Below are 20,707 nucleotides of genomic sequence, written 5' to 3' on the forward strand. Positions count from 1 at the left end.
AAAGGTTCTCGGGTTGGGAATCTGTAATTTCACGGTGGAAAATCTCGCGTCGAATTCTACGCCGCGCCGACGCAACCCGACGCGCGACGATTTATGAAGTTAGTGTGACACCTTGTCAGCTTTTTAGAATCAACCTCTGCCTATTCGGTCACGATCTTGGTGATAGTAAACGGAAAAATTTGTCACAGACATAGTTCGATGCAAAAGGTCACGATTTTTAATGAGAAACCACTTTCCGTTGTTACAGGCGTACATAAAGAAGGAGCTGGGCAAGGTGGTGGTCTACACGACGACCTCCGGCATCGTCCGAAAAACATTCTACAACTGCAAGAAGGTCAAGCAGATCCTGAGGACGCACATGGTGAAATACGACGAGCTGGACCTGTTCGGCGACGCGGAGCTTCAGGCCGAACTGAGGGATCGTCTGGGCCTGCCCACGATACAATTGCCACAACTTTTCATCGATGGACAACACATTGGGGTGCGTTTCTTAAATTCGATAGTTCAATTCTGTGCAAAGTATTCGTGCACCTTTCGGAAACAATTCCGACAGCTTGAATTTTCTTGAGACGTTGGAAGGACGAGTTCACTGGGTCGTAAATAATTTTTTTAAAATTTTTATTGGTCGCAATTGCGAAGGAAAAAATGAAGGTCACGATTTTTAAATTTTTTATCTGTGCCTGTAATGAAAATTTCAAACAAGTATTTTTCATCGAAATCGGTTGACGCATAAAAGTCTACGAGCATCGTAAGATGTAAGAATCTTTGGACTCAGGGTTTGCGATTCATTTAAATCGCAGGTTCTTACAAGGTTTGCTATTTTCAATCTTTTCAAACTTTGTACATGAATAGAACCTACTTAGATTTACAAAATATATGTTCGAAATTTTCATTTGCAAGTACTTTCTACACCAACTGTAAGTCGACAACGTCACCGTTCTCGAAGGTGGCGATCGGAGAGAGCAGCGTTAGCCACTCGACTCATTATCGGAGCATTAATCAGCGGCCAGTACAAATCAGTTACACAGCTTATCGGAAATTGAAATCTGAACCTGCACACACCACTTGTGTGTCCGCCGTGAAATGTACGGATACAAATAATAATAAACGCACTCATTCCGTCTACCTACGCGAACACCCACGAAGGGCGAACGTAGTCGGAAGTCACTGTGAACAATACACCAACAAACAGTTGCGTCCCTAATGATCGATTAATCGAGCCGATGATAGTTATCGGTGTGCAACGGAGCATCAGAAGCAACTAATTTATATGCCGCCTTAATTACCATGATACTTCGTTTCCTGTAGATTATCGATGTAGTAGCGACGCGCACGTGTCGCGGTCCGATAAGGCGCACGTTTTACAGTTATCACGGTTTATGGGAGCAACGAATAACGAAACGTGAGCATCTGCCGGCGAACGATCAACTGTGTTCGACGTTTGTCAAACGGGATGCTCGACCCTCGTTCACATCGATGTTCTATGTCCTGGAAAAATGTCGGTTGTTAAGACAGTGTGTTGTTAAGCTTTAGCGCTCGTGTGGTGACTCTGAGGCGCCGCTAAAAATTGCTGTATTATTATTACGATATTGTTTAGATTATTAAATATGTTAGTATGCAATCAATTACTAAACATTCAATTATTGTATCAATTGAAAGTGGTCTTATTTCTTGTTTCCAGATTTAAAAGATTTAAAGAAAAGATTTAAAAGAGAGAGAAAAGTGAATTCCATATAATGTTGAAATAACAACCTCCATCTAACGGTTAATTTTTCACGACATCGTAAAAGTTACATTGAATTAATTTAGTGTAAAATAATGTGATGTGAAATAACTTGTAAACTTCTTTTTTTAAATTTTCACTTAGACTTTATTCATAATTATGGGCACATATCAATTGCATACCCATGAAATTTAAAAGATCACAGAGAATGGAAATATTCTAGGTTGAATTATTTTATCCGATCGGGGTAAATTGAATGTGAATCGGAAAATTCTTCATTCCTGCGTTTATTTGTCCCATGTGCCGGTTGGAATTTCTCGCAAGGCCGATGTCGCGTTGCGTAATCGGTGGTTATTGAACGAAGGATCGAGAAAGTCGAGAAGACGCGGCAAGAGAAACCGAACCCGCGAAATGTTAAAGATGACCGCCGGCTTGTCTCGCGCGGATCAGCAACCGGAAATCTGCGATCGTGTCGCCATTACGCAACGGCGAAGAAAGGCTTTTGTACGCAGCGAACGCGTGCGTTGCCCCTCCGTCGATCGATGGATCTCGAATCGATCCATCGTGGCCTGGATCTGAGAGTTCAGTGACATTTCGAAGATTAAATGAGTCTCAAATAAAGACCAAAATGAGTAGAAAATAGTACAACTTTAAGCAGCTTGAGCAGAACGAATTATTTTGCGGCGCCATTCTGCTTACGCCGTTGCTCGCGATATAAGTATCACGAATTACTATGCGCGTCCCATGCTCTGCCACGTTTACGATACTTTTACCTGCTTGGTCGAGTGCGCGAAGAAAGTTTTCCGCGGTTGCCCCTTTACCCTGCAGTTTTACTTCTCGATCACGATCCTGAAATTGTAGTATAGCTTGCCTCGAAACTCGGAAATTGTTTAACGGGTATTCATGGCCAAGCTCGTTCGTAATTCAATTATCTACGTCGTTTCAATTAAAATCCTGACCAAGGAAGAAGTTCAAACTGCGAAACAAAAAGATGTCCTTTTCAAGAAACTTGAATTGGAAATGCGTCCGATGCGTTCGCATTCATAACAATCTTAAGGAGAAGTGGCAGACAATGATCAGACACGCTAGGCAGTCGCTCGTACGCCCAACAAATTATTTCAATTAAATTTCCCGGAGAAAGAACTACACGTGGAATATTTCTTTTTCCTCTTTCCGTCCATTTTTTCACGAGAAAGTGTGTATATAACAAAACAGCTACTTTTCAAAGCAACAAAAACCTTTTCACCGGAAATTGCTTCGTTACCTTAATCAAACCGAAAATTAATTATTGGTTTGTTTAAAATGGGTTCCCGTTCTTTTCCATAGCGTTTGCATTGCAAACAATATATATTAGGTTGTCCTAAAAGTTTCTTTCACCGCGTGCACATTATATTGTCAGCATACACAAACAACACAATCTTCTGTTCGTTAATGTTTTATTATTCCTTAAGCTTCCTCTTTCTTAACCATGCCATTGGTTTTCTGAAAAACTACTCTGGCGACTGTAGCGACACTCACCAATGTGAAGTTATCGTTGTGAAGTTGGCGTTATATTTAAATGTTTAAAAAACATTATTTTCTTGTCTGTTACAAAATACAATTTGTTTAATCAATAGTTTGCCATCGAAGAAGTAGGATTTAAAATATTGTGATCAAAGAATTTAATTCTATTAAAATTTTGTTAATAAACTTCAGTCTAATTTATTTATTGGAATCTCTAATATAAATTCCCTAGAGATTTACCAAAAGCACATTAACCGAGAACGACACGAACTTTTGGGACAACCTAACACAACGTATAAAATCTCGTAGTAAACGAATACTGAAAATTCCGCCCGCTCGAATAGTTCCGGGCTAGTTTGCTCGCTGGGAAGTTTGACAAAAGAGCTCCGAGCGACAAGCAGCATTTCAGCGTGCGACCGTGTAGATAATAATCGGATTAGACGTAGTGGCCGTTGCCTTGGCCTAATTACCGGGCTGCGATGGGACCCTGTCTAATTAATGCACGGCGAGAGCTCGCTCCGTGACCAATGTTGGTCAATGGAAATGGATGATAACGGAAAGCGCGAGCGGTCGCCGTTTCCACCGCGCCGGCATGGCATCGCAGTCATCGTAAAATATTCATAACTGGCCGGTTTGCATCGAGTCGCTCCAACGAATTCTTTCGTAATGGAAACGCGACACGATTACGTGAATAGCGTTGCCTCGCCAACGTTCATTCAGTTCTTTTTTTTACTGTCCGCTTCGCCATTCGACGCGATATGCTTATTCCTTTGGATTTGTTTCGCGCGCAAGGTTGCGCATTTCGGTCGTGTGCTTCGAATACTGAACTTGCTTTGTCAATCATTAGCGAGAATTCTTCGCTTTTCGGTGGTCGGACTTTTTTCCCAGTTCTATCATATGATCGCGTCAGTTCGTGCCCGATTTGAAGATACAATTCAGTGGCCAAATTTGAAAGAATACAGCTTTATTAGTCATTCACCATTCTTTTCTGCAATTAGAAAAGTCTGCGACGTCTATGAAAATCGGGCACGAACTTATGCAATCATCTGATAAGTTTCCAAAAATTGACTTGGTCCATTTTTATTTGGCATAAAGATCCGCAGTTTACGTTTGGTCCGTGATAATCCGAAATCCAGGTTCCCGTGATGGGTGAGGATAATTCGAGGAGCGCTCGGGGATCGGCTGGATAGCTGTCCATAACAGGACGATCGAATGCATGGAAATCTGCGCGGCGTGGTCGAGCAGGAATGCAGTTTGAGCACGGTCTCTCGTTTGCACACGCTTGCGAGAGACCACGGTGGACCGTAACGCCGAGCCGTGTAACGCAAGCGGCTTCACCTTTCTCTCTTTCTCTCTTGCTTCTCCCTTTCTTCTTTCTCTCTTGCTCGTCTCGGCCTCCCCGTGTCTATCCTCCCGGCCTTGGGACGGCCTGACATTTCGCTTTTACGCGCCTATCCGCCCGGCTGACAACTGTCACGAGAGACCATTCTGCTTGGATGTGCTGCAGAGCTGTGCGGGAACCCGAAAATATTAGATGATTGTAAAAGAAAAATTATATAGTATTTTTTAATCGTAAAAATTTAACCATTGAATTTAATTTTCAAATCGGACACGAACTTATGCAATCATCTGATAGTGAAACACAGTTGAATAAAAGTGAATTTCCTCTCCTAATAATTTCGATAAATAGATTCGTTGGAAAATTGAGTCTTCATCTTCTGGAGGGAGAACGAGTTGCTGAAATATTGCTGTTTGCTAACCGTTCTGTCGTAGTATGTCTGAATCGTGCAATTATGAATCATTCCGTAGACACGCACAAGGGAGCTGGAATTGCAAGTTCTATCGACAGACTAACAATTAGTTCTTCGTGAATAGGTTTCGCATTGTTGCCATCGATCCGCCGTTCCCCTCGACGATTTTTTTCTTCCTGGTCGGCCGTTGACGGATTAGAAACGCGGATCGCGTTCGGTGAAAGGCATCAATCGTTCCTTTTCGTAATGCTGTTGCGACAGCCGCGCGAACATCGGCTGTAAAAACGGCTTTGGAAGTTTCCTGGGCTTGCCACGTAAATACTGCGCGTCCTTCGACGCGTTTCGACTATCGAATTCGGGATAACGTTTCGGGAGTCGAGGAAAATTACGAATCGAACGCTGGCACCGTTCTGGCATTGATCGATCTTTTCTTTAAAACTTGTAAAAATACGGAGACGTACTTTTCGATCGATTAAAATTATTTACACAAGAAATAAATCTTTATTCAGCTTCATCGCCATGCACACGATATATAAACATTTTATTTTGCATAAAGATGGTAATGTTCGGCCAAATTTGTTTATACATTTTGAGAATTCGCGGTTGTTCGTACAGAGGGTCAAAGGTGAAGTTCCTCGTGGGAACAAACAGTTCTATCATTCTCGCGCCGATAGTGCCGGGTTAACGTGTCGGAAGCATAAACAGCGATATATTTTTCAGCAAAGTAATCACTTCGACGAGAAAGTCGTCGTAAAACCACCTCCTCTGGAAACAGCTGGCGAAATAGAGAAAAGTCAACTGAAACTCTCGGGACGGTACACGTGAAAACCGTTCGAGTACGTGACCGTTTAAACCGCAAGGTTTCATAAAACGTTCATTACCGTCGACCACTGTCGCGCGTTTACGTGATACCGTTAAACGGTCGACGATAAAGTGTCCTGAACTCTGGAAAATTGTTTAACAGCGAAACCAAAGTGATTACGGTCTCCGCTATCAACGTCATAAATATTTTAATACGATCTTCCCCCCGCCTTCGTCGAAAAGCGGCGCGTGTGGCCCGCACGTTCCGGGCAACGCGACTGCAACGTACTCGCAATAATCATCCCCTGCACGGAAAGTTATTTGCAAAGTAATTTGCAATTTTCGTAAACGAATTTTAAGAAAACAAAACTCGAACATCAAGTAAAATCTTATTTTCTGTGGTAGTAGCCTTTTTAGATCTAAAATAAATTAGAATCGTACTAAATTCTTTTGTATTTTATAGCCTAGCATTTCTTGAAAATTGTTAAAAACTAGGACTCCATGAAGATCCGCAGTATACTAATATTTCCCATCAAATATAAAAAAAAATGTTGTAGTTATTTTTATCCAATAAGCGACGGACACCATAAAACAGCGAACAAATTGGAAATATTTTTATGACCTTTTTTTGCGACACCGACTGCTGCTAGAACATAGTCTTCGAGTCATTAAAACTTGTTTCTTGTTGCAGGGATTTGACACTGTCGAGCGGCTGAACGAGTCCGGCGAATTGAGGGACATGCTGAAGCCGTACCAGGTAATTAAAAGTTGTACATTAATTTCGCGATCCCTAATCAAGTTAATCTTTTCCTTCCATCAGCCTATCAATTCGTGGAATTATAATTACCTTAGCCTTTCGAGAACCGTCTGAAAAAGATCGTTTCATCGTTAACCTTCGCGCAGTGACTTGCCTGTCTCCTCGTCAATTTGATTTTCATTTCAAAAACAGACGTTTCTTCAAGAACACGTTCTCTAGATCCATACCACACGTTCCCTGAATTTCAAGCATGTAAGAGCGAGAGCTGATCGAAAGAAATTCTCGGATTCACCGTGAGATCGCGTCAGCTTGCAATCATACGAATGCACGGACACGAGAAGGCTGCCTATAAACGTTCGATCGAGGAATTATTTGACTCTCGTGGAATCCCGCCTTGGCTCCCAAGAATTCTACATGCGCGCCTGCGTTCCACGTCTTCGGAATATCTATGCTGCGTAGAAGAATGATCTCGGACTTATGACTGCGCGCGAACATAAAGGAACTTGAGCGGTTGCGCTGGGCTAACGTTTGCCCGTGCACCGCAAACGCGAACGCAAGGTTGTACGATCCTTTCACTTTTATCCGACGATATCTGCTGCCACCACCTTCCTTTTCCAACGCGATCATAAATTTCGATGTCGTGGCGATTGAGGTTTACCTTGTGTGCCGAGCAAAGGTCGTTTACACTGTGTCCTGCCACTGTCACTTTCCTCGTGGCCGCTCTTTCGGCACCTCGCCGCGGCCCTACCCTCTTATTTCTCCAACTTTTAATTGTGAACCATTCAATTTTTCATTTTGAACCATTATTGCTTTTGTCCGGATCTCGATGTTCACTTCAACACGAACATTGTCATTTTTTCGGACTCTCTAAGCGCTCTCCAAAGTCTTGAATCTGTCAAGGTTAATGCTAAAATCAACACTTATGTATATTCTGGACATTTAAAAGAAATATTAGGTTGGACGGAAAGTACTATTTTTTTAAAAATATATATTTAATATTATTCAATGATATCATTATCCATTATTTGTATCAACGACTCACTAGCAACAAGTTTTTTGATTTACAAGCAAAATCACCTGCTCATTTCAAGCACGACAGAACTTTCAATTAACGAATTACGAAAAGAATTACTTGCTCTGCGTACTTACTTTGGCTTTGTTTGTACCAAACGTTGTAATAAATCTCTCACGAGATTTCCTCAATACAAAAAACACAAATTCTTTGTAATACGAAGGCACAGTATTCATTCAATTCAGATCAGCATGAAAATCCTGAACAATCGAAGTACTTGCTCTGCGTAGTTTGGCTTTGTTTGTACCAAACGTTGTAATAAATCTCTTACGAGATTTCCTCAATACAAAAAACACAAATTCTTTGTAATACGAAGGCACAGTATTCATTCAATTCAGATCAGCATAAAAATCCTGGACAATCGAAGTGCTTTATGTAGCGACGCGAGAACGCTAAGATTGATCACAGCAAAAGAAATGCGAAGAAACATTGTAGACTCGATAAATCACTTCGACTTCCCGACACTTTCACGACAGCCGATTCGACAGTGAACATGTAGCGGGTTTCCGGTCGCGACGGTGTTAAATCATCAATGGTGTCGGAAGTATATATGGTTCGATTCTTATCGAGATTTCTGAGTCGACGGGTTTCGCTCTCATCGCCGAGGAAGTCAGTTTCTAATTGGGGACCCGTGGTAGCTCTTTGTTCGAGCACCGCCATTACTAAAACCGGCTCTCCATTAACAAATCGAGGTCGGTAGCCAACAAAGCGGGAGAAGAAACGTAAACAGAAATGACAGTAATTGAACGTCCTGAATGAGAAACGATCACCTCGTTCGCATTCGTGGATAGAGAGCCGAGAAATATGTGTCGGGAAGAAGTTGTCGGATGGTGCGCGACATTTTGTTAAGCGGTATCGTTCGAGCAGGCCTCTCAAGGTCGCCTGCTTTAATCAGCGTTAACATGTAGCCAAAGCAAGCGGAGCTGAAAGACAATTAACTAGTTCCGAGACTGTACATCGTACGAGTGCATCTGCCTCCTCACGGAGGAATATTTTACGCGGTGATTATGCGAAATCTGCGGGGAGCGGCTTGAGCATGACGGCGCATAGTTGAATATTTAGTCGGGAATTATTTCAGCGTTACTTCAAGCGTTGTAATTTAGCTCGTTGAACTTGTCTTGCCAATTTGATAAGTACTGATTTAGTATTAAATTTGTTATTAAGATACTTTACTCGAAAATTACTTATTGTTAGTTTAAGAGTTATGACTAGACTGCGGATCTTTATGCATTTGTAGCAAGATTGAGTAGATGAAATCCAAAATTTCATTCATCATCAGAAGAAATGACATTCGATTCAGTTTCTGATTGTTTCTGAATCGATGCAGACAATTTTTATTTTGCATAAAGATCCGCAGTCTATAGTTACAACTTTTGTCCCGAACGCTCATATAACACCCAGGAGGCCCAAAACAATTTAGTTTCAATTATGTACGTCGCAATTACCAATATAAAAATGTTTGCATTCATTGCAAGACACAGGAGCCAAATAGAAAATTCATTTTTTCTTTTAATTGTCTTATTAAGCTGAAATTAATACACCAATACCCTTGAATCTTCGTCATTCGTCTACTGCTTTAAATCGCACGTGCTCATGTTTGTCATAAATGCATAAAATCCGCAGTCTAGTGATTACAATAGTTCGATGGGTCGGAAAAACAGGTAATTCAACGACGCCCACGCCGCATCCTTTCGCCAGCTGGAATCTTTACGCAATTCTTGCGTAACGTGTATCATCGCTATTCTCATCTTTCCTCGCAAGGCATGCACACGTTTTGTTTCATTAACGCGCTGAATGCCAAGCGTACCGCGTCATCCCTGCTCAGGTGAAACTCTCGTCGAAGAATCGTGTATTGACGTTGTGTCAATACCCAGGTGGATTCCATTTAGTACGGTTTCCCATCGGCTTCAAGAAATGCCGCTGCGCAACGTTCGTACCTCGTTTTAATTTATACTCGCGGAGTTGTGCAAAAGTATTCTTTACGACGAGGAAAACCGGCCGTAGGTTTTGACATGGAGCCGGCAAAGTTTCGTGAACTTTCGTCGAGCTGTTTGAATGTCGATTCGCGGAGGACACGCAATTTCACGCAAGGTCGTGTGTCGTATTCCTGGCTGCGGAGAGATAGCATTCTCGGTGATCTTCGTTGGCTTTGAACCAGTTTCAGTAACGCTGTACATTTAGATTCATTGTAGTATTCGGTTCGTGGGTGTGAGGACGGCGGTGGAGCAATAAACCGATTACGAGTGAAAGGGAAGCGTTTGATGAATCTGTTGAAATTTTGTCGAATTTGTTGAATTGGTGACCTAACACCAGTCGAAATGATGGTCGGCACGAATCTAACGAGTCGAAACGAGAGGTCACCCTCTTAAAATAATAGTTTTTAGAAGAGTCATAACTAGACTGTGGATCTTTATGCAAAATAAAAATTGTCTGCATCGATTGCAAGGAATAGAAACTAAATTGAAAGTTAATTCTTCCCGTAATTATTATTTAGCGTTGCACATTATCTGGGCGCTTTTGATTAGTGAAAAACCCCATCGTTTGCATTATCGAGAAATGAGTTTGCAATCCTGGAAACTAGTTAAGCAGTTCTGAACAGATTTTATAAAACACATTTACTGCCACCATATTGACTGTGATCAAAACGGTCCAACGCCTCCACTGCATCCATGACCCTAATGCATGCTTGCAAGAATATTGCATGACGATTTTCCTGCCCGCGTCATCCGTAGGACTCTTTTTATAATACATTAAAATAGAAGAGCGCGGAGGCGTAGTTAAAACAATAGTGGGCTCTACCGCGTGGATATTATAGCAAAGTGAAAGTGTCCGTGGCTGGTCGATCCATATTTTCGAGACGCAGATCAGCGTAAGCCAAAGTATCTATTCTTGTTTCCCATATCGCCCACATCGCATCGCCGCCGCGAGAATTTCCCGAAGAATGCAGCTGAAAATTAGTAAAAGTGAAAGCCGCGTTACGTAACCGGTGTCGACGAAACCGCATGGGTTGAAAATTAACGTGGAACCAGGATTGTCACTCGCGTTTTATGGTCCCCCCTGAACAATCTCACCCCGTCGACCGCAGACACGAACAATCACAGAAGAAACCGCTTGGATATCTCTCAATCGAGCAGTTCTTCGCTTCGCTTTACCCTTTCCGACTCGTGTTAGCCGTGTTATAGTGCAACGCCCGTTCAACTATACGCTACGAGCAACATTCTACAACTTGGATAACTATATTACCGCGGCGTTCTGCAATTACACCGCCTACCGAACCACCTGACACACCGAGCTTTCTAATTAAACGAGATGCTCGATCTGCATAATTTATAAAGTTACCGATCACCATCGTCGCTGCCGTATAATTCGATCCGTATTATTTATTATCACTTGCTGTGCGATTGCCGATGCTTATGCAGATTATCCCGCTCGGTTGCCGATTCGTTCGGTTATGAAATCTGCCTTAATTGATAATCATATTGCAATGTAGAACGTCGATATGTTATTTTAAAGCCACTAAAATCGTTGCAGGATAAAAGACATTTCTATTTGGCTCCCGTTTCGAGCAACTGATAGAGATAATTATTATTTTGTACGAAGGGTAACAAATAACTAAAATTATTGCAGGAAAAGAGAAATATCTAACCGGCAAACGTTTCGTGCAATTGATAGGAATAATTTGTATTTTGCATAACGGTGAACGGTCTGGTAATAAATAACGTAACAAAGGTCCGAATGTAGTCCGGTTTTTTCTCAATAAAACAAAGTAAAATAAATAGCGACTGTCATTTTCATTTCCAGAGCGACGACGCGTGCACGGTGTGCCTGTTCTGCGGCGGCTACCAATGGCAGCTGTGCCCCGTGTGCAACGGTAGCAAGAGGTCCGTGCACCGCAACGACTTCACCGCGGAATTCGTCGCGCTGAAATGCGCGAAATGCGACGTGAACGGTCTGATTCGCTGTCCCCATTGCTGAAGGACGAGAGGCTCGCCATATCGAGACCCACCATCGTCCTCGAGGCCAGGCTCCGGACCCCGCAGGCTCTACACCACTCTCTATTTAAGACTAAGGTGCTACCCGAGCGTATATTGCCCGAGCGTGCAAGCGCTGCTCGCAAAAACCCGCTCGAATTCTGTCTTAGATTTTCCGGATGGGGAAAACGATCATCCCAATAAAGTCGCGCCTCCCCATTCCCGGAAATCTCCCGCTCACGGATCCAACGAATCGAGTGCCACGAGCACGATCCGGGAATTCGAGATAACAGCGGCGCTTGTATGCTCGACCCCGACTACTGAACACGATCCGCGGACGCTGATTGCGCGACCACGACCGTGAACTGTAAAATATCGGCTAATAAAGCTTATCTAATGTTTTGTAATATGCAACTGATCCGATCGCTGTTCTCTTCTCTTTTTCCACCGCCGCTCCTCGTTTCCTGCCTGCCCGCTCCTTCTTTTTTTACGACACGACTATCGCGCTTTTATGAGAATCCATTCGTTCCCGACGGAGCTACCCGCGCGCGCTCCTGTTTCAGTCTACTATGATATTAGTTAAATCATTACACTAACGAGCATTACTAATTCAACACACTTTAAATCAGAATTATAATACTTTTTTATGAATGGACCAAACGACTTCAATTTCTCTGTAAGGCTAGAAGAATTAGTTTAGTAAATAACGTTTTACAATTTCTTTCGAAAAGTCGAATAACTTAAACAGTCTTAGCTGACTATATTTCTACACAATCATGAATCATAGATTTCTAAAAAGCGTTAAGCAATCGCCGGTAGGTAATACGTTCCTCGCTGATCAACGCTGAAAACGCACGAAGATCGATGTCTGGGTTTCCCTGGCAAGTGGAACGAGCCAAACACGCCAACCGTTCGCATAAGGAAGGACCGCGGGAAAATCGGATCGAGAAAAGTTCCGACTAATAAATCTCGCAGACCCGGCACTCGCTCCGTACCACGTGAAAGATTCGGATCTCGGTCCGTGACGGATTAAACGACCGACTCCGCGTTAATTGCGAGACTCTTTTGCGTCGTAATCAGATCATGCAGCGAAAGTAAGCTAACTGTGCCGCATAACTCTTTGTGCTCCGATTACTGGGCCGCGTTCGGCGGATTCCGTTCGAGGATGCCGAGATCGACGCGCCGGGCTTTCCATTTCTCTGCTTTGAGTTTCCGTCTTCCGTCAATCTTGATCCCGCTTGATAGCAACTCACAAAATCGACTGAAATTATTTGAAAAATCCCATCAGTTACTATAACAAGCAAGAAATATCGATTCTATCAAAGAGGAAGTCGACAAACATAAGAATCAGACTGCGGATCTTTATGCAAAATTAGAATTGTCTGTATCAATCGAAATCATATATTAACATCTTCAATTTTATAAATTTTCCATGGAATTGTCCGTATCGATCGCAATTTATTTCTTCCCCTAATGATTTCAATAAAGGAAATCATATTTTCGATCAATTTTGAATGTTATCTACTCAATTTTGCTATAATAAGACTGTAGGCTTGCCCAACTATCCTAGGAACACTATGGATCGCCTGCTCGTCGGATTTATGCCTGTTGTTCCATTTTATTACTTCCGCGCGATTATCCCCGGCCACCGACTGCCAGAGAAAGTCATCCGGATGAATCATTCCATTTCCAGAGGGATGATCCGCCACAATATATTCCCTTCAGCCTGGGATGTATTATGGCCGGTATAAGTTTGTTGCGGACCAAATCTACGGAGCTGTTTTTCCTGTTTCTCCTTATTGGATCAAGTCATCTCGATGATATTGATCACCACCACGATCTACCGAAGTGGGCAATCGTATTATCCGAGCGTCGAAATCTCTAGTTGCGGTACTATGTTGTCATACTTACAGGATGACAGGAAAAAAACATCAGAGGTCGTTACCTCTTCTGACAACATCAACATCTCAGGAATTTACTGGCCGAGGTCGTTTCAAGGTCGAGATATGTACAGGTTTGAAGTGAAACGTTCATTACAGGCTCTAATAAAAAAGTTTTAGAAAGTGTCTTTTTTATTTTCTTATGTCATTCTTGCAAATCACAATTTTTTAAAAATCTTGCATGTCATTTGCTAAACCAATTCTTCTAACATTAAAGAAAAGTCAGGTCGTTAGTCCTGATTATAAACAAGTTAATAAACTGTTTTAAAGTATTTTAAAGTGTTTTAAATTTTCATTACAGGCTCAGACGAAAAATGTAAAAATCGTGACCTTTTTTATTTACACATTAGCTAGTAAAAGAATCCTTCTAACGTCTGAAAAAAATCTCAAGCTGTTGAGTCGAATTTCGAAAAAGTTATTCGTTTTCCAAAGGTGTACGAATACTTTGTACGTCCACGAAGGTTAATAATACGAACATGATGTTCTTTCTGCCCATTGTCAACGCAGTGTGCGCCGCCGCGGAGATCTGGTTTACGATTGCAAACCTCATTCCGCGAGAAAAAGGTCGGTTTCGAACGTTATTTCATTTAGCTATGGAAAAAAAGGACAGGGAAGAAAAGAAGACGGCACAATGCCAGCCTTCGGTCTTGGCCGCGTTTAATTGCATCATCGTCTGAATCGGCCGCGTAAAGTAGGTTCCGTCGAGATGCATAAAAAAGAAATATAGGACGGAGACGATGCGTCGCTGAGGAGAACCGATGTCGTCCAGGAAAGACGAGCTTCCGGTTCCCTGGAACCTTTAATTGCGGAACTCGCGGCGTGCTCGTTAATCGCGGATTTCACACGCGTGTGAACCTTTCCGTCGTGTGGACGGACAAGGTGAGAAATCTGACAGCGGCCCTGGGAACGTCGCTGACTGCGCGCGGATGAGATTGTTGTAGATCGCGTCGTTATCGGATCTACAATCCCTTCCGTAAATCACCGGACTCTTACTTATCTTCAACAAAATGATAATTGAAGAATACAAGCTTCCAGCCTGATTTTACTGTTTTATTTTGGTCAGATGTAGCTGTTATACGATAATATTTCAATGTAAAAGTAAATATATACATACACTAGTTGAATAAATGTTTGTAACCTGTCTGGTAACTGAACTTGTGACAACTAAATGAATACGACACGAGGCGTTTATAAAATATCGACTATTCGAACACAGTAACTGTGTTTGCGTCTTGCAGGAGGAATAATCTCGACTGCAATAACAAACTTTAAACGAGCCAGGCAAAAAAAAAAGAATGACAACCTGACATACATCAAAGAAATGTAATAAACGTACCAGATGAAAACAACAGAGCGGCACAATACAACAGAAAAATAATTTCCATAGCACAAAAGCACTGGACAGCAAACAGAGAAGTAGCAACAACCGTGAAAATCAGCATTTACCATATCCGTATTATTTTATTTTCTTTACAGATATTGCTTTGCGTGTCTAAAGTGGAGTCAGCAAAGCAATCACCCCGATTTCAATTACAGGCGGACAAATAAAATACGAAATGGAAGCAAAGTGTGGGCAGCACCACTTCGTTGCCAGCTGCGTAGCGAGTACGGGGGTTTAATAGAACCGGTGCTAGCCGCTAATGGTTTTAGCGTATGTGATGTACCAATGAAGCATCTTCGTTGAATTGAACGTGTAATAAGCCGAATCGATCGCATACTCTACACTTCAAAAAGTATATTCGCACCGGATAGGGAGCAATTAGCTGGCATGCGATGTCGCAATACACCGAATTTATGATGCAACGTCGCGTCAGCCAAACTCAAATCGTGAAACGCAAAACCACCGTGGAAAGCCGCACGTGCGCTCCGCGTCTACACCTCGTTTGCCTTGTTTAACAATTCCGAGTAACCGTGAAGAAACACAACACCGTAATTTCCGCTTATCTCGGGTACCGAGAACGAGAGGTGCGAATCGGAATCTTACGTGCGGCGAGATCATTTAAACTTTATAATTATGCCATTATAGAAAGTAAAAGTAAAAAAACCTGAGTAATCTCGGTTTTGCATTTCTATAATATAGAGGATGTAGCCGGACGGGTGGTACTACCGAGCAGGGAGTGATACTACATTTAAAAATACGTCAAAACAAAGGAATAACATTGTTTTGTTCGACGCTTCGTTTTCGAGAAAATCAAGTTTGAAAAAGCAGCGAATACACGTGCTATTGCAAGGGAATCATCTGACCATGATATCAACCAATTCTACTTTCTGCATAGACTAAAGCACGCGAACCTGGCGGAACTTCAAACTCGATTTTCTCGAAAACGAAGCGTCAAACGAAAAAATGTTATTCCGTTTTTTCGACTTATTTTCACATGTAGAATCACCCCCGCTCGGTTGTATCACCCATCCGGCCCAGAGGTGGGCGTTATTTGGCGAAACAAATATTTCAAATACTATTTAATATTTTAGATTTTATTTTGGTGAAAGAAAATAGTTGTTAAATATAATAGTTTCTATCTGAACAATTTGATCCACAAAATAAAATATTCCTATTTTAACAATCAGAAACACGAAATAAAATATTTTACTTTTTGCATTGTCTATCTTATCGTTAAGAAACGATTTACACTCATAAATGTATTGAATTCGAACCATTATTTTCAGCAATAATATTTAAAATTAAAATTGAAAATAAAGACAAAACATAAATATTGTCAAGATTCTTCAAATAAAATACTATTTTCGAAAAAATTACTGCGTCAAATAAATTATTTTATTTTCATAAATTACTGCGTCTAATAAATTATTTTATTTTAGAAAATTACTGCATGGAATAAAATATTTTATTTTTAAAGTAGTACACATACTTTAAAATAAATAGGATTATATATATTTACTATTTACTATTTAAAATACTATTTTCCCCAGCTCTGTGGTCCGGCCATTTGGCCACAAATACATTGAAGTGATTTGAAGCCAGTAATTCGCCCGCGTAATAAAGTTACTGTCAACAGTTGTCCACAAACGTTTCAACGTTTAGTTATTTTCATGAAGTTAAAAATGGATAGCAAAAAGTTAAAAACTCGTTCCTTCCAGCTTTATGAGTTTAAACTTTGAAATACATCAGCGAGGAAAGTTTTATACCACTCTCTCTGCAGTCCTGATCTGTTTCCGTGCGATTACCATTTAGTTTTATCCGCGTGAAACTTTGTCAAACAGCGTCAAACCGGCAATTGATTCATTTCTTGCGAGTAAGACTTAAGTGACGTTATCTCATTCATTCTCTAATCTTGTGTAATGAGGTAGGATAAAAAGTGAAGGCCGACTCAAGCGAATTTGACCGATTTTAGTGGAAGGCCACTGCACTTTCCAGATCGGAAATCGCGGTTCGGTAGACGAACAGGCTTGAACATAGGCCGTGCCAGTTATGCAAGTTCGTTAGCGACGGATCAACGGTTCTATTTAAATTCCGTTTATTAACGGTGTTAGATCGGCGGCCTTGTTGCGGTGAAGCACGCCTTCGCGTTGTCAACGGAACGTCACGTACATTGTCGCGTGTGTCCGGGGGAACGACACCTTCCGGTCGGGATTTTAATCCGCTGGCTCGATCGTCCACCGTGGGACACCGTTTCTGTAAAAATACAGGATCAGTCGTCTAAGACGAGCCACTCGAATAACCTTGATATCCAATATTAACCCTTAACACGCCATTATTCAAAATATTGTGAAGATTATTCAAAATATCTTGGTACCTAATCAATTGCAAAAAATATTTAAGTATTGTACGAGACGTTGTATCAATTTCATATCCATAATAAAAATGAAAAGAAAGAAGGGAATTATTCTAGGTCGGAAGAAATGTTTCATCTTCGAGTTAGAATAGCTCGAGTAGGCTGCAGATCTTTATGAAAAATAAAAAATATTCGCAATGATTGCAGGACACAGGAGCCAAATAAAAATAGTATTCTTCTTTTCAGTGTCCTATTAAGCTGAAACTAATTCATTGGTGTCCTTAAATATTTTTAACATGTGTACATTGTACATCTTCAATTATAAATGCATAAAATCCGCAGTCTTGTAATGATTGAGACATATGTAACTCACGTGGCGTTCAATGTGTGAACGCTGCCGCGGCTGGTGAACCGGTGTAAATTTAACCGTGCGCCGTTGCATCGCAGCCGGGTTATTTCAGAACAGCTCGGGATCGCTCGGAGCACTGAATTGTCGAACAAAAGATCGACTCAGCTCGACCGGGCCTCGCGGTGCGGAATTGCGCTCGAAGAATCGATACCGGAGTAGCTGGAGGTGGCTCTAAAGTTTCATCCGACTCTGTAACGCCCGGCTAATGCGCCGACACCCTCTGATGACGGCTATCGATTGGTACACTTGACCATTAAACAATTTCAGTGGCGGTACACGTGACCAGCCGCATAACTAATAACCGTTAGTCGAACGCCGGCCTCTTTCGTTGATTCTATTAAAAAGTTTAATCGAACACGGAGCGTGATGGACGCTCCTTAATAGGCCTGATTATTAAGCTTGCCTAGAGTACACGGTGACATTTAGAGTTGTTTCGTCGTGAATACTTATTAAGTATCGACGTTCGCGACCTAAGCCGTTAGCAATCAACGTCCTGGCTTGATGGCTGACTCGTGACGTCAATGTGGATCACGGGACTCTGAAAGGATTACCATATTTTAGAAGGAATAATGACGGATAATATTGGGAAGACTCGTTTCTTGTTACAGAGTGATAGTCGATATTCTAGAAGTTCTGCATTTTCCACGGTGAAATAAATCCTTTCTGAAATTCATTAAAGTCAGTAAAGATGTAGAGAAGAGCATTTACATACGCGTATAATAATAAACATATAAATGACAAGAGCTCGACAGAAACAGATGATGTCCAGAATTTCTTTGTGCTTTCCTGAAACATGAAACCGCCTTTGAAAAAGCGAGGACACGGCTGTGTTGAACACGATACAACGACCGGAAGATAGTTAAAAGTAAGAAAGCGGACTAAATAAAAGAAAATCGACTTTCACGGTCAATGATCTGCAAGAATCTAGAAAAATGGCAAACAGACAATTTAGAAGAAAGGGTTCAGCACCGTCGACCTTGACTCGATGTTAATGCCTCATGCAGAAACAAGTTGGAAGAATAGAAAAAGGCTCAGAGAACCCACCAATCCTAAGAATAAAGAAAAAATCCAGTTTCAAAAGTGTTAAGCAGCCATTACAGGGGAAAAACTGTGAATGACGAGGAGGGACATGGCATTGAGGTCGACTTTGGCTCAATGTTAGTGCCACCGCAGAAGTAAATCGGAGAAATAGAAAAAAGCCCGGAACCAACCGAAAGAATAAAGATAAAATCCAGTTTCACACGATCGGCTGATGAGATCAGCTTCCCATCGAGACGAAAAAGTGGAAAGACAGCCATTCAGGGGAAAAAGTCTGAATGACGAGGAGGGACACGGGATTGAGCACCGTCGACCTTGACTCGGTACTAGACAAAGCGGCGCGTATCCAGGTTGCAGCGGTCTAGGACACGTGGCCGCGGACGAAACGCCGAGAAACGTTCTTATAGGCGCGCGCGCGCATACACGGCCTGCGTTGTCCCAGGCAACCCAGGGAAAAAGTCGAGGATGCAACGCCGCTACGTCAGCATACAATGAACTCAAATCGATCGGCGACTACACCAGTTGCGCCATTGCATGCGTACGGTTGCACGCGTGACCAAATCCACAGATCATCGGATCGATGCACGAACGCTGTTGCAGATTTCACCGAATTCGCCGAGTTTTTTATTTTTCGATAAATACAATCAGGTTTGCATGGAAGTTCGTTTTTTCCCTATCGGTCCGCAAATGGAAGTTCGAAATAGTTTTTTTAACTCTCTGCGCGGCTTTCGTTGATTGTTTATTTTCATCTCGAAAAGGTTTAAAGATTAAACACAGAAAATTCTTCAATATATAGATGCCGTTTGCCGAAGTAGCATCCGGAGACTTGTCTCCGATTATCTACAAGCATCTCGAACGCATATATGTATTTATTGTTCACGGAAATCTGACTCGATTTGAATTGGATTCGACATGAAATTTTATTGATACACACACGGTGTCCCGGTTGAAGTTTCGCTCCAATCATTTCCCGAACTATGCGTCGTTTCAGAAGATACGTCACATAAAACCAATCCTGCTTCGGGGGGGTCTGTTTTATGGTGATCATAAATCTTCCGTAGGTGGAAGTGCTTCCGAGTTTTTAAGGTGACCGTTGCTTTCTCATACGTATGGTCTTGTTTGGATAGGTTTGTAGCCTAGCTCGAGAAACTTTATGCATTTATGGCTTATAAAAATTGTAGTTCACGTACGTTCGATCTGCAGTGTTCGCAGTATCTTCAAATCTGTCTATAAAAGTTGAAAGTTCCATAAACATGTGCAGTCTGGTGATGAAATGAACATCACGGACCTTTGGTAAGTGCCCTAATTGCTCTTAAGCAGCACATTACCATAAGTACCATCGTTTCATGTCATTTCGAAAGAGAAGTCTGAGTAGCTTACTGGATTTCCTGCCCTTAGAATTCACTTATACATTTATTGACACGGGCAAAGACGGTCCCGCAGAGAAATCCGTTGATTTCATCGATTTTCTGAAGACCGAATCCTCAAATTATCAAGTTGTACCACCAATTGCACCACACCGTGTATTAACCATCTACACCACTGAAAATTGCTGTGCCATTATTCAAAATATTGTTTACATTATTAAATATATCGGTAGCTAGTCAACTACTAACCATTTCGGTATATAGAGGTATTACACCAATTTCATATCGATAAAATGAAAAAAATCATATAGATTGGATACATTCTAGGTCAGAAGAAACGTTTAGTTTTCGCGTTAAAATATCTGCAAGTGCAAAGAGTTAATTTCGCCCGCAATTTCGGTCGAATTCGCGACAGTGCGTTGCTGAAGCGGCGCGTACGTAGAACGTATGGCCGTGGTGTAGCAGGGAAAGTGGAGCGAGACGGGGAAGTGGGTGAAAGGGGTGTAGTATAAGGTTGATGAGGGTGTAGGATGGCTGTAGGGGTAGGAGGGAGATATGTGTGTGGACGAGGGTGGTCGTCGGTGTCTAAAATCAGAGAGGAACGCCGGCGCGGCTGGTTTGCCCGCGGTACTGTGTTCGCG

The 20,707-nt window shown here is 41.9% G+C and overlaps 2 protein-coding genes across 3 annotated transcripts in view; one reads left to right on the top strand and one right to left on the bottom strand.

Annotated features, from left to right (window-relative positions):
• LOC143220322 (uncharacterized) overlaps positions 1-11,996 on the top strand; it is a 40,063-nt gene extending 28,067 nt beyond the window's left edge. Inside the window, exons 3-5 of one of the 2 annotated variants that reach the window (XM_076445992.1) lie at positions 248-481; positions 6,470-6,535; positions 11,409-11,996. In XM_076445992.1, the coding sequence (XP_076302107.1) occupies positions 248-481; positions 6,470-6,535; positions 11,409-11,582 (474 nt within the window). In that variant the 3' untranslated portion in view covers positions 11,583-11,996. The remainder of the gene's footprint in view (positions 1-247; positions 482-6,469; positions 6,536-11,408) is intronic. The other variant, XM_076445998.1, reaches the window with a different exon arrangement.
• LOC143220491 (uncharacterized) lies at positions 8,838-17,843 on the bottom strand. Its single transcript, XM_076446131.1, has 2 exons — positions 17,626-17,843; positions 8,838-17,152 (listed from the first exon to the last, which is right to left on the bottom strand). The coding sequence occupies exons 1-2, from the start codon at positions 17,692-17,694 to the stop codon at positions 16,868-16,870; spliced, it is 354 nt and encodes a 117-aa protein (XP_076302246.1). The 5' UTR covers positions 17,695-17,843; the 3' UTR covers positions 8,838-16,867.
• Between the last annotated feature and the right edge of the window lie 2,864 nt (positions 17,844-20,707).

This window comes from Lasioglossum baleicum, chromosome 2 (assembly GCF_051020765.1).
Source record: "Lasioglossum baleicum chromosome 2, iyLasBale1, whole genome shotgun sequence".
In the NCBI taxonomy this organism is placed as follows: Eukaryota; Metazoa; Arthropoda; class Insecta; order Hymenoptera; family Halictidae; genus Lasioglossum; species Lasioglossum baleicum.